The sequence below is a fragment of the Giraffa tippelskirchi genome, chromosome 10, assembly GCF_054371585.1.
Source record: "Giraffa tippelskirchi isolate mGirTip1 chromosome 10, T2T-mGirTip1v1.2.pri, whole genome shotgun sequence".
NCBI classification, from domain to species: Eukaryota; Metazoa; Chordata; class Mammalia; order Artiodactyla; family Giraffidae; genus Giraffa; species Giraffa tippelskirchi.
In genome coordinates, this window is record NC_137284.1 from 53,105,020 (window position 1) to 53,118,174 (window position 13,155).

General features: G+C 43.4%; 1 protein-coding gene across 29 annotated transcripts in view; it reads left to right on the forward strand.

The window, feature by feature from the left end:
- Window positions 1-13,155, forward strand: part of GRB10 (growth factor receptor bound protein 10) — a 218,313-nt gene that overhangs the window by 106,122 nt on the left and 99,036 nt on the right. For 24 of the 29 annotated variants that reach the window (XM_081534568.1, XM_081534573.1, XM_081534560.1 and 21 more), the window contains one exon: window positions 12,232-12,322. The exons of the other annotated variants lie outside the window; for them this stretch is intronic. In XM_081534568.1, coding sequence (XP_081390694.1) covers window positions 12,232-12,322 — 91 coding nt within the window. The remainder of the gene's footprint in view (window positions 1-12,231; window positions 12,323-13,155) is intronic. 29 annotated transcript variants of the gene reach the window in all.

Consider the following 13,155-nt stretch of genomic DNA (forward strand, 5'->3'; position numbering starts at 1 on the left):
ATGGATGCGAGAGTTGGACTATAAAGAAAGCTGAGCACCGAAGAATTGATGCTTTTGAACTGTGGTGTTGGAGAAGACTCTTGAGAGTCCCTTGGACTGCAAGGAGATCCAACCAGTCCATCCTAAAGGAGATTGGTTCTGGGGGTTCATTGAAAGGACTGATGCTGAGGTTGAAACTCCAATACTTTGGCCACCTGATGTGAAGAAATGACTCATTTGAAAAGACCCTGATGCTGGGAAATATTGAAGGCAGGAGGAGAAGGGGTCAACAGTGAATGAGGTGGTTGGATGGCATCACCGACTCAATGGACTTGAGTTTGGGTAAACTCCGGGAGTTGGTGATGGACAGGGAGGCCTGGCATGCTGCAGTCCATGGGGTCACAGAGTTGGACACAACTGAGTGACTGGACTGAACTGAACTAATGGTTTTTTGATGGAGACCATAGAGTTTTCTATATATAACTTCATGGCTTCTCCAAACAGTGAGTTTCACTTTTTACTTTCCAGTTTGAATGCATTTTGGTTTCTTTTCTTGCCTCATTGCTCTGGCTAGTGCTTCTAATACTATGTTGAATAAAAGTGGCAATAGTGGACATCCTTGTCTTGTCCTGATATTAGAAGAAAGGCATTCAGCTTTTCACCATTGAATGTGATGTTAACTGTGGGGATATCATATATGGCCTTCATTATGTTGAGGTACATTCCCTCTGTACCCAGTTTGTTGAAAGTTTTTATCAAAAATAATGATGAATTTTGTCAAATGCTTTTTCCTGTGTCTATAGAGATGATCATATGATTTTCTGATCATATGATCATTTTCTTGGTGTAACACATTGATTGATTTGCACAAGATGAACCATCCTTGAATCCCTAGAATAAATCCCACCTGGTCATAGTGATTGATCTTTTCAATTTTTTGTTGAATGTGGTTTGCTAACATTTTGATGAGGATTTTTGCATCTAAGTTCATTAGGAATATCAGCTTATTATTTTCTTTTCTTGTTGCATCTTTGGTTTTGGTAGCAGGGTAATGCTTTTTTTATAAAATTTGGAAGCGTTCATTCCCTCCTCTTCTGTTTTTGAAAGAATTTGAGAAGGGTTGGTATTGCTTCTTCTTGGAAAGTTTGATAGAATCACCAGTGAACTCATCTAATCCTGGACATTTGTTTGTTGGGAGGATTTTTATTACTAATTAAATTTCCTTAGTAGTAATAAGTTTCTTCTGGTTTTCTTTCTCATCATGATTAAATGTTAGTAGGTGGTATGTTTCAAGATACTTATCCATTTCTTCTTGGCTGTCCAGTTTGTTGATGTATAGTTGTCCATGGTAGATTCTTGTGTTTCTCTGTATTTCTGCAATGTCACTTGTAAAATCTCTTTTGTTTCTGATTTTGTTTTGTTTTCTATGTGCTGCTGAGTCTAGCTAAAGGTTTGTCAATTTTATTTTTTTTCAGTGAATGGGATCATAGTTTCATTGATTGTCTCTATCATCTTTTTAGTCTCTATTTCATTTATTTCAGTTCTAAATTTTATTTCTTCCCTTCTACTGTCTTTTTTCTTCCTTGAGGTATAAAGCTAGAGTGTTCATTTGAGACCTTTCTTGTTTCATAAAGTAGGCCTGTATCATTGTGACTTTTTCACTTAGAACTGCATTTGCTGTGTCCCACAACTTTTGGTTTGCCATATTTCCATTTTCATTTGTCTCAGGATATTTTTCACTTCTTCATTGAACCATTCGCAGTTCAGTAGCATGTTGTTTAATCTCCACTTATTTGCCAATTTTGCAGTTCTTCAAGTAATTAACTTCTAGTTTCATACTGTTGTGAGCAGAAAATAGTGCTGGATCTTATTTCTGTTGTAAATTTATTAAGACTTGTGTTATGGACTAACATAAGGTCTAGTTTGGGAAATGTTCAATGTGTACTTGAGAAGATTGTGTATTCTGCTCCCTGTTTTATATATATATCATTATATCTATATATTTCTATATATAGATATGTATTTATATTCTGAATGCATTCTAATGTATCTGTTAAGGCTGTTGCTGCTAAGTCGCTTCAGTCGTGTCCGACTCTGTGCTACCCCATAGATGGGAGCCCACCAGACTCCTCCGTCCCTGGGATTCTCCAGGCAAGAATAGTGGAGTGGGTTGCCATTTCCTTCTCCAATGCATGAAAGTGAAAAGTGAAAGTGAAGTCGCTCAGTCGTGTGTGACTCTTAGCGACCCCATGGACTGCAGCCCACCAGGCTCCTCTGTCCATGGGACTTTCCAGGCGAGAGTACTGGAGTGGGGTGCCATTGCCTTCTCCATCTTTTAAGGCTAATGTTTCCTTATTGATTTTCTGTCTGGATGATCTGTCCATTGGTGTAAGTAGAGTATTAAAGTCCCTACTATTATTGTATTGCTATCTATTTCTCCTTTTAGGTCTAGTAGTATTTAGTTTATATTGTTAGGTACTCCTGTGTTGAGTGCATAGATATTTACAAATGTTATATCCTCTTATTGGATCTGACCCTTTTACCACTATGTAATCCACTCTTTGTCTCTTATTACCAAGTCTATTTTTTCTGATATGGCTACTGTACCTCTCTTTTGGTTCCCATTTGTGTGAAATGTCTTTTTTATCCATCCCTCACTTTCAGTCAGTGTGTGTCTTTATGTCTGAATTAAGCCTGTTGGTGGGCAGCCTACAGACTGGCCTTATATTTTTATCCATTCAGCTACCCTGTGTCTTCTGATTGGAGACTTAAATCTGTGTATACTTAAATTAATTATTGGTAGGTATGAATTTACTGCCATTTTAAAATTTTTTTCCCCTGGCTGTTCCTGTAGCTTCTCTTTGTTTGTCTCTTCTCCTTCTCCTCCTTTATGATTTGATGACTTTCTTTTCTGCTTACATGGTGCTTTTATTCCTTTTGCTTTTATGTATTTTCCATATAGGTTTTTGCTTTCTGGTTACCATGAGGCTTACATATATTAATTTGTATCTATAACAGTGTATTTTAAGTTGATAAAAACTTAAGTTTGATCCCATTCTAAATAAAGCTCAACATTTCTACTCTCCCTCTCCACCATATCTTATGTTTTTGATGTTGTATTTTATATCTTTGTATCTCGTTATACCTTAACTAATTATTTATAAGTGACTAATTTATAGCCTTCTATATATTTACTTTTCAGTGAGATTTATTATTTCATACATTTTCGTGTCAACCCTACCCCAACTCATGGTCGTCTCTCAAACCTGTGTGCTTCTCCCAGAAACCCCTTGTATTTTTGATGTCTTCTAGTCAGTAATGACCCACTAAGACCTGTCACTGTCTTTAAGGGGAGGATCTCAGCACCTGCATACAGGCTGTTAGGAAGCCAGACCCTCGGACAGCAGCTTTTTAAAGTGTATAAGTATATACATTCCTGTGAAACCCCAAACATAAGTCCCCTTGGACAGGCAATCTGGTGGTGTCCCCTGGGTGGCAGTCACAAGTATCAAGACTCCATCTGCTCTCAGCATAGTGCCCCTGGGTGGCATCTTTGCAAGAACCATCTCTCCTATTGCCAGAGTCTTGTGCATGCCAAGAGTACAGGCAAATGGCTGCCAGAGTCAGGTGATCAGGTGGCATCTACTGGGAAGCAACTGCAGAAACCAGGGCACCAGACCAGGAAACAGGGTACCTATAGTCTGTAAAGCTCCCCTCCAGAGACGTTGGTGGTCTGGAACTGGCAGGAGGAAGCTGTGAAGGTGGTAGCCACCTCTGAGCTGGGTGCTCGGGCGGGTGGTTCCCTTCATTCTGTTTTCAGTGTTGTTCTTTGTTTATCTTAGCAGAGTAGTTAAGGGCACCTTCTGTGTCTTTATTTGGGTCCCTGAGAGATCATACACAGGCAGGTCTGAGGACACAGCCCTGGGATGCCCACTGGAGAGATCTTGTTTACAGTATTCTTGTCCTTGTTGCTTTCTGAACACTGAACACCTGGTAGCTTTAGTCAGGGAGAGACCCTTCGTTTACATCTTTTTAGTTTAATCATCCCAGCTGGCCTGTGAAGCAGGCCATTCTGCCCCAAGGAAGCACAGTGATGCAGGAAGTTGCCAAATGTCACAGACTAATCAACATGTGGAAAACTAGCCTTAGCTGTATGTTCCCATTTATTATCCAGCAGATGCTGTGCTGACTGTTCCACTCCAGTCTCATCAAATTTCCCTAGCAGCCTTCTGAATCACGTGTCGTCCCAAAACCACTTGTCTGCCCAGTAAGCATGTTCCTGGTCCCTGGAGCAGTGTTCTTCTTGGGCATCTTGTACTGTTTCACAGCAGCTCAGGCAAGGATTTGTGAGATGCAAGTGCCGGCTGACAGCAGGCAGACACCTGCCTCTTGTCTTTTCGTGCACCCAGGCTGCATTGTGACGCTTTTCCTTGAAGCACAGCTTGTTCTGCTGGCCTGCAGCAGGGAGTGGTGTTTCCCGAGACAGCACTCCAGGGCCCTCCTTCCATCCCAGGGTCTCCACCTGCACCTCCTCCCTGAGAAGCAGAGGCATCCCTGCCCCAGGTCAGGGGTGAGGCTGGGGTTGGGCTGGGGTTGTGAGAAGGAGACAGCATGGGCGTTGCTCTAGGAAAGGAGGGGTATACCCTTCTTACTTCTCACTTTAATTGAAGCCAGGTAGCGGGGAGAGGGGAGAGTAACCACTTTCCTCTGGGCTGTCACAGAAAACTCCAGAAGGGGGTGCCTTCGGGGCTGGACCTGGAGGATATGCAGGTGGTATACATGGAGAGCAAAGAATATTCCAGACAGTGAGGACTCCATGCAGAGCAGGAGGGTGAGGCACAAGTGCTGAGGCCCCTGGAATGTTCCAGTGAGTAGATTACCTCCAGCCCCACCCCCACAGTCAGGACAGAGCAGAGCCCATGAGCCTGAGTCAGTATTTGTCTCCTGTTCTTCCAGGTGTGGCCGACCTGCTGCTCTCAGGACAGACTGCACTTTAATACCCCCTGCCCTGATAGGCAGGTGCCTGAACCCTGTTGCCAGGCCCAGCAGAGTCCTGACCTCACCTTGAGTCACCTTTTATATGTAATCTTTAAACCCGCAGATTCCCCTGTAGCGCCTCCATGGGCAGAGGCCTTGGCAGTGGGCAGTGGGCACTCCTGGTGGGTGAGGAACATGGGTCCAAAAGAGCTGGCCAGGCTGGTACCCTTGCCTGGGGCCAACAAGAGGCTTGGAGGAGCAAGGCTGGGGCATCCACGTGACCCCAGCAGTGGGGCTCACTAAGGAACTTTCTAGAGGAGCGCACGCCTGAGCCCCATCACACCCTGTGGCTCACCCCCCACCACTCCGAGGCCTCCGTGACCTTTGAATGAGATCACTTAGCATGAGGTCACCTGCAGGAGTAAGGTTTCTGGGCCTTGCTTGCTTCTGACTTTGGAAAGTGTTTCTCAAGCACATGAGTTGGGGGTCCAGCACCAAATAGTGAAGTTGCCTGTGCAGCTTTACTGAAGGGGCTCCCAGCCTTCCGCCTGTCCGAGGGGAATCAGCGCTGTGGCCAAGGCTCTGATTTAGAGAAGAATGCTCATCCTCAGCTCAAAGCCACCTTCAGAGAAGGATGCTCGCCTTCCTCTGCGTCCCCTGGGCCTTCTGCAGATGAGGAGGCTGTGTCCTTCAGAGAAGGATCCGCGCCTTCCTCTGCGTTCCCCAGGCCTTCTGCAGATGAGGAGGCTGTGTCTTGCTGGCCTCCGGCCATGGCCTGGCCGCCTTGCCCTCCTGACTCATAAGGGAGGCCCACCAACCTGGGATGGCTCAACCAGCCCTGGAAGAGACCAGGCCAGCCCAGCGAGAAGCCTTTCCTTTCATCCTAGCTTCTATTAGTATTACTCTGTGTCTTTTCTGTACCTGACCTTCTAGCCATGTGGGGAGTTTCATGATGCACTTCTCCTGGCTGCCTTCATGCTGTGCCTTTAGTTTAAAACACTGTCGTTTTCCATACTATTACATTTTTCTTGGCTTTGCGAGATAACAGAATGCTTGCCTGAAGCTTCTCTATGTTGACTTCTGCTCTATCGATCTGGCAGTTTTATATATGAACAAACAAGGCATTTGTCAAGATTCTGTTCTTACTGCTGTAATTTGTCATGCAAACCTGCCAGATTTCCGATGGTACTTTAGGTATAAAGTTGCCAGATAAAGTATAGCATGCCCAGTTAAATTCAGATAAACCACAAACTTTTTTTTCTGGATAAGCCCCATGTAATATTTGTGACATACTTACACCAAAAAAACTACTAGTTGTTTGTCTGAAATTGAAGTTTCACTGAACATCCTGTATTTTTAGTAGCTAAATCTGATCACACTATTTAGACCAGCTTGCCTTTAACTTAGGTTGGACGGTTCTTTGTCTTAGGAGCAAGGTCTCGGTGGGGTCTGGTGTGCTCGTCACTGAAAAGGGGTGTTTTCAGGAGGGCAGCATGTCAGTGCGTGGCTGGACTGGGCCTCAGACTGGCATGTCTGCAGAAAATGCCAGGTGCTTATGTACTCGGTGGGTCATGCCCAGCCCCAGGGATGCCTGCAGTGGGCTGGTGGGGCTCAACTTCCTGGTTTATACTCTATGCTTGTGTGGCCTACCCCCAACATTCATGTTAGTAATGGGTAACAGTTACTTAAATGTAAGGAAGTATTCCAGACAAGAAGTTTTAATAATTTAAGTAAACTTTTGTTACCAAATGCAAGTTCATCTGCCCGTGCACAGAGAGGCCTAACAATATTGAAACATCAGAGTTTTGGGAACAGCGAAAGGTTTATTGCAGGACTATGCAAGATGAGTGGCTCAGGCCTCTCAAAACCCCGAACTCCCCGAAGGGTTTCAGCAAAGCATTTTTAAAGGCCAGATGAGGGAGAGGGGTGGTTGGCTGTTACAGAGTTTTTGATGTCAGACTACTTTGTTCTTGCAGCTGTCCACGTAGGTCAGGTCACGATGTTCCTGTAAAGCTCCAGTAAGACAAATGTTATTCTCCCACAATTTTTTGTCTCTATATTAATGGAAGAATGTTATTCCCTTAAGTCTGAGCCTTGAGAATGGGCTATCCTGTGTATTTCAGATTATAAGCAACGTTCTTAACTGGAAGGAAAAGCAGTAGAATACAAAAGTAAAAGAAATAGGTCTAATATGGGGTCAAATTTGTTGTTTCCTATGACACTTTTTTTTAACTTCAGTTTTATTTATTTATTAATTTAGAAAATTTTTATTGAGGCATAGCTGCTTTACAGCGTTCTGTTCCTGCCGTACAACAAAATGAATCAGCTACATGTATACATATCCCCACTCTTTTTTGGGGTTTCCTTCCCATCTAGCTCACCACAAGCACTGAATAGAGTTCCCTGTGCTATACTGTCTATACTGTCTATTCTCATTCATTATCTATTTTATACATAGAAGTATGTATTTGTCAATCCCAGTCTCCCAGTTCTTCCCACTACCCCCACCTTTCCTCTCTTGATGGCCATATTTTTATTGTCTATGTCTGTGTCTCTATTTCAGCTTTGCAAATAAGTTCATTTGTACCGTTTTTCTAGATTTCCACATATGTGTGTTAATATACAATATTTGCTTTTCTCTTTCTGACTTACTTCACTCTGTATGACAGCCTTTAGGTCCACCTACATCTCTGTAAAGGGCACAATTCCATTGCTTTTTATGGCTGAGTAATAGTCCATTGTATATCTGCACCATGTCTTCTTTAGGCAGTCGTCTGCCGATGGACATCTAGCTTGCTTCTGTGTCCTGGCTGTTGTAAACAGTGCTGCAGTGAATATTGGGGTACATGTGTCCTTGGGAATTATGGTTTTCTCTGGGGATGTGCCCAGGAGTGGAATTGCTAGGTCATATGGTACTTCTGTTTTTAGTTTTGATACTACTTACAAGAAAGCAGCTGAGGAGTTCATGTCAAAGCAGCAAAAGGGGAAACGTGCTGATAGTGAACATACCAGGCAGCTGTGAGTGTGGAGACCTGGGCACTCACCCAGGAAGGGGCAGGTCTGTGTCTCTGAGGTTGCTGGACCCTTGTCTGCGCAGGTTGTAACGTGTGATGAGAGTAACCTTCCAGGCCAGACACAGGGGAAGGTTGGGTGATAAATGGGCCTGCATGGACTGGTCAGTTTATGGCCTCATCTTTTCGTGCCCAGCCGTATAAATGGCAGAGAAATGAAAGGGAATGCTTCCGGTTGGAGAAGAAACCAGGACAACACATAAAGGATGTTATTTATTTTTCTTTATAATGAGTGAAAGCAGTTCTCAAGCTGAAACTAATAAGCCTAAAAGAAAAGTTCAGGAAACTTGGCTGCCTTGAGTTAAACTCTGAGAATCAAAATATGAGTAAATTTCAAACAAGGTGGGAAAATTACTTGCTACAAAGGGGATCAAGCTTTGTTTCTTATTATTTTAAAGAGCTTATCCTGGAAGCATTAAGAAGCAGACTGATGTTTCTGGTGAGCCAGGACCTCCCAGGCATCCTGCAGGGGTCGTGCAGCCCATCTTGTAGATTTACCACCTGACCCAGCAAGTCCGGACACTGGCCCTAAACCCTCAGCTGGGTGATGGGGTGAGGCTCCTTCATGGAGGGCTGGACTGGGAGAACTTGCACTGCTCCAGCTGGCCTGTCAAAGGATAATCCAGAAAGAGAAAGACAAAGGGCTGATACATGTATGAAAAGATGTTCAACTTCATTATTTAAGACCTTCTTGTGAAAACCACTGCCTGCCTCTGGGATTGGCATGAAAAAGTTCCAAAATTGTTACCTTCCACCTGCTGGCTACCTGAGAACTGGGAAGGGGGCCATTGTCTATTTCTGGTGGAGGGTAACCTGGGAACGAGAGCTTGACAGTGTGTATCTAGACTCAAAAAAAAAAAAGCACATAACTTTTGACCTACTCCTTCTACTTTGGGGATTCTAAGAGAATGATCAGAAATGTGGACAAGTTTTATGCACAAAGGTGTTTGTTTGATTGTATTTATATTACCCGAAATTTGCGAATGACTGAAAGTGTTTCCAAGAGTAGTTTAGAATCTGGAAAAATGATGCTTACCAATTCTTTTAAAAAGAACCTTTTGTGATGTAAATTGGGGGGAAATTTACATTTTTTCAGAACAGAAAATTGTTTACACGCTATGATTTGTGCAGTGTCCAGCTGTGCATAGTGAAGGTGCAAAATTCAGAAGAATGCTGCCTTACCCCACTGTCATGGGTTGCTGTTCAGTTACTTAGTCGTGTCTGACTCTTTTCGACCCCAAGGACAGCAACACACCAGGCTCCCCTGTCCTTCACTATCTCTCGGAGTTTGTTCATATTCATGTCCATAGGATTTAGGCTAATTTTTATTTCTACTTTGTATTTTCAAGTACATATATGGGTGGTTTTGAAATTTGAGAAAAAAGGAAAAATATTTCTCTGAGATGGTAAAGGCTGATTGAATGGAGGACACTGGGCTGTGGAGTTGTAGAAAGTGGGTGGGGTGCCCTTAGATGGGGAGACTGCTGAATCCGGGGGGCGGGAAGGGACCACTTGGTTCTCTAACCTTGGCAATCTAGCTCTATCCTCAGCACCTCAGGGAGGGTCTTACCGGCATCCCTTGGGATCCCAGGCACCATGTCCTCCAAACCAATTTCCCCCCTCTTTCCTAATCAAAAACTTAAATTTCTTAGCAAATTGTACATTCACCAGTAGGGCATTAATGAAAGAAATCGTGTTACATGGCTACTTAATGTGGTATGCTAGAATTTTGAAAGGGCTGTTGGGGAATGTTTGTTGCCATGGAAATTTTTGAAAAGGTGCATTAAAATACAGCAGTGGGTGTCATGATGGTGATTCCGTTCTTTATCAGTATCATTTGTAAGCCCCGTGTGATTCAGATATAACATAGATGCTGTCTGTAAATAATTCAAGCATTGGGTCCACACATACTCTGTGTGTGCATTGTTTTTCCTCTGAAAGAACAGACCAAAAACTGATTGGATAACATCCATGGCTGAGAGAAAGGTTCATTTTAATTTTTATCTTTATCCTTTTCTTTAGCATCTGTGTGTACTCAGTCACTCAGTCATGTCTGAATGCGACCCCATGGACTGTAGCCCACCAGGCTCCTCCGTCCATGGGATTCTCCAGGCAAGAATACTGGAGTGGGTTGCCATTTCCTCCTCAAGGGGATCTTCCCAACCCAGGGACTGAACCTGTGTCTCTTGCATCCCCTGCACTGGCAGGTGGATTCTTTACCACTGGCACCACCTGGGAAGTCCCTTAGCATCTAAAGTTTCCTAACAGGCAAGCATTACATCTGTGATTTTAAAAACCAAAAGAGAGCTAGCTATTCCTTTCAAAGGGAGAGAACAGAGAGGGAGAGAAGCAAGTGAAAGTCTCTCTTTTTCAGAGGTCTTTGTCTGGTTTTCCCAGGTTTTCTGGAGGGAGGTTTGAAGGAGGCTGTGCCTTTCTAAGGAGCAAGCATCTCCTGTCCCTCCTGGACTCTCTCTGCTGTACTCCCCACGGTGGCCCCCAGCAGAGTGTGGACCAGACCCACCCTGTGGCCAGAGAGTGGAGTTACCACCGTCCCCTCTCACTCAGGCAGACAAAGGCTCTGGAGGCAGAAGCCACTGACTAGGGGGCATTCAGGCCCTAAAGCGTCTGTCAGAATAATGTGCTTTTTTGGAGTTTCTTGGGCAGCTTGGCGGGGGAGGCATGTGGGCTCTGAAGCCCGGCTACCTGGGCTCCAGTCCCAGGGCTGCCTCTAGTCACGGGGTGGTACTGGGTGGCTGTACCTTCTGTGTCCAGCTGGCAGAGTAAGCTCCACAGAATGCTGGCACTCCTGGATTGGGGGAACTTTCCACCTGCAGAGCTTTGTAGTACCAGGAAGGGTGAGGTTGCTGAAGGTACTTACTTGTGTTCATGTTAATTTTTATTAATATTAATAGATTTTTCCATGAAGATCTTACACTTTCTGACACAGTTCTAAAACCCAATTACAGAGGTAGAATGCACATTATAATAATTTCCAAAGTTTCTTTAATCTGCCAGAGAAATTTGCTATCTCTTCACCCCAGGTTAATCACTGCTAATATTTTCTTTTCGGCATGTAAAGAGTTTACAGGCCCATTTTCCACATCCTACTGTGTCTTTCATTGGATTGATTATAATCCCATGAAGAGGTTTTTCTGGAGTTGTGGGCTTGGTTTTAAGTTGCTGTTTTAACTTTTACTGAACATTTTTATCCTTACCTGAAGTCTAAAAAGTGCCACTGAATATTTACACTATTATGTATAAAATAACCAACCAACCGGCACCTACTGTGTAGCTCAGGGAACTCTACTCAGTATTCTGAAATAACCTATAAGGGAAAAGAATCTGAAAAAAGAATGAATATCTGTATAACTGCATCACTTGGCTGTGCACCTAAAACTAACACAGCATTGTAAATCAACTATACTCCAATAAAATTTTTTTTAATACTGAATACAAACCAAAGACAATAGAGAGGGTCAAAAAAGCTGGAACGTTATCCTCTGAAAATATCAATAAAATGTTTATCTCACTAATCAATGAAATGGATCAAGAAAAATCCCACCAACAACTAATAACAGCAAAATTATAGTGACATCTCTTCAGATAATAAAATAAAATCAGAAGATGTTATGACAATAAATTTGAAATTTTAGATGAAAATAAGCAAACTCCTATAAAAATATAACTTATTAAAGCTGGTGTAAGAAAAAATTTTGGTTTGAATAAATCTATAATATTAGAAAATAAAATTTTTTAAATGTCACTGAGCTCCTGGTGCTTTGTGGTCCGATTATGAAACAGTCATTGGGTGTTTGCATCCCAGGTGACAGACCGCCTAGGGCTTGATCACCAGCAATTGTTACAGAAAATCTTGTGCTCCATGGAATGCTAATTCTCTGTATTCATGGCTTAAATCCTGCAGTTGACAATAATTCTTTTTGAATTGCTATTCAGGGAAAGCAATTTAAGCCAGAAAACAAGAGTAACTTTTCTTCCAACTCCCTTGCCAAGCAGGCTGTCCGTTTTCGTGGTTAATTCTCCTTTTACAGTGTGTTTTAAACAACTGTCATTTAAAGTGAAAAAAAGTAGAAATTGGAAGGAAGGAAGAACTGGGGGAAGAAAAGCAGTGCGTGGGGTGGTGGGTGTGACTGACAGGTGTGAAGTGCTGCTTCTGACCAGAGCCTTTCCATACCCATCTGTGCAGGATAAGGTGGAGCAGACACCTCCTCACCGTCCTGGGGACCTGGCAGGACCCGGCTTCCCAGCACCGCCCGACCGGCTGGCGGGTCACCAAGGTAAGGGTGGAACCGAGCTCTCCCCTGACTCAGAGGCTGTGATTCCCGTTATATTTTGCAGCAGTGCTCGGCTTCGTAGTCTTAAGAACCCATTCCTGGCACTGACGTAGGAAGATGCTGGGCTCAGCTCGACTTTACCCCTTTAAGGAAAACACATTCTGTAAAAGGGAGATACTTGGTTATATCTTCATAGAGTTTCTTTCAATGAACCGACTTCAGTGATTGAAACTTCAAAACCGATTTCATGTGAGTTTTCCCAGGATTCAACTTAAGGATAACCTTAAAGGCATATTGAGGGCTCCTCCATGGGGAGATCCTCTTAATTTTTGGCATTTTTATTGGCAGTGAAACTATTGTGATGGCCAAAAAGTTCATTTGGTTATTGAATTCATTGTGCGATATGGTTCTCAGTGAAAATGAAAAATGTGTCCTTTACTTAAGACCGAATGAATTTTTTTCCCCGAATGAACTTTTTGGCCAATCTGATAGCCTTGCTTGTATGTACTTGGCGGGTGTTTACCTAGCTAGGTAGAGATGCCTTCTATTCCTTCTGGTTAATTTCTGATGGACTCACCATGGGGAAGGAGGGAATGTCTTAAAGAGATACAAGGACTTCGTAAATTAGGTCTCATAATCCCAAGCTTTGATGCAGTCTGGGATTTAGGAAGAGAATTGGTCTGATCATGAGATGGGACGGGAAAGCACACATGGCTGGCGCTTTAGATGATTGGAGCGCTGTGTTTGTTTTGTGGCTGCGCTGGATCTGCATTGCTGCACATGGACTTTCTCTAGTTCCGGTGAGCGGGGACTACTCTCCAGTCCCAGTGTGTGGG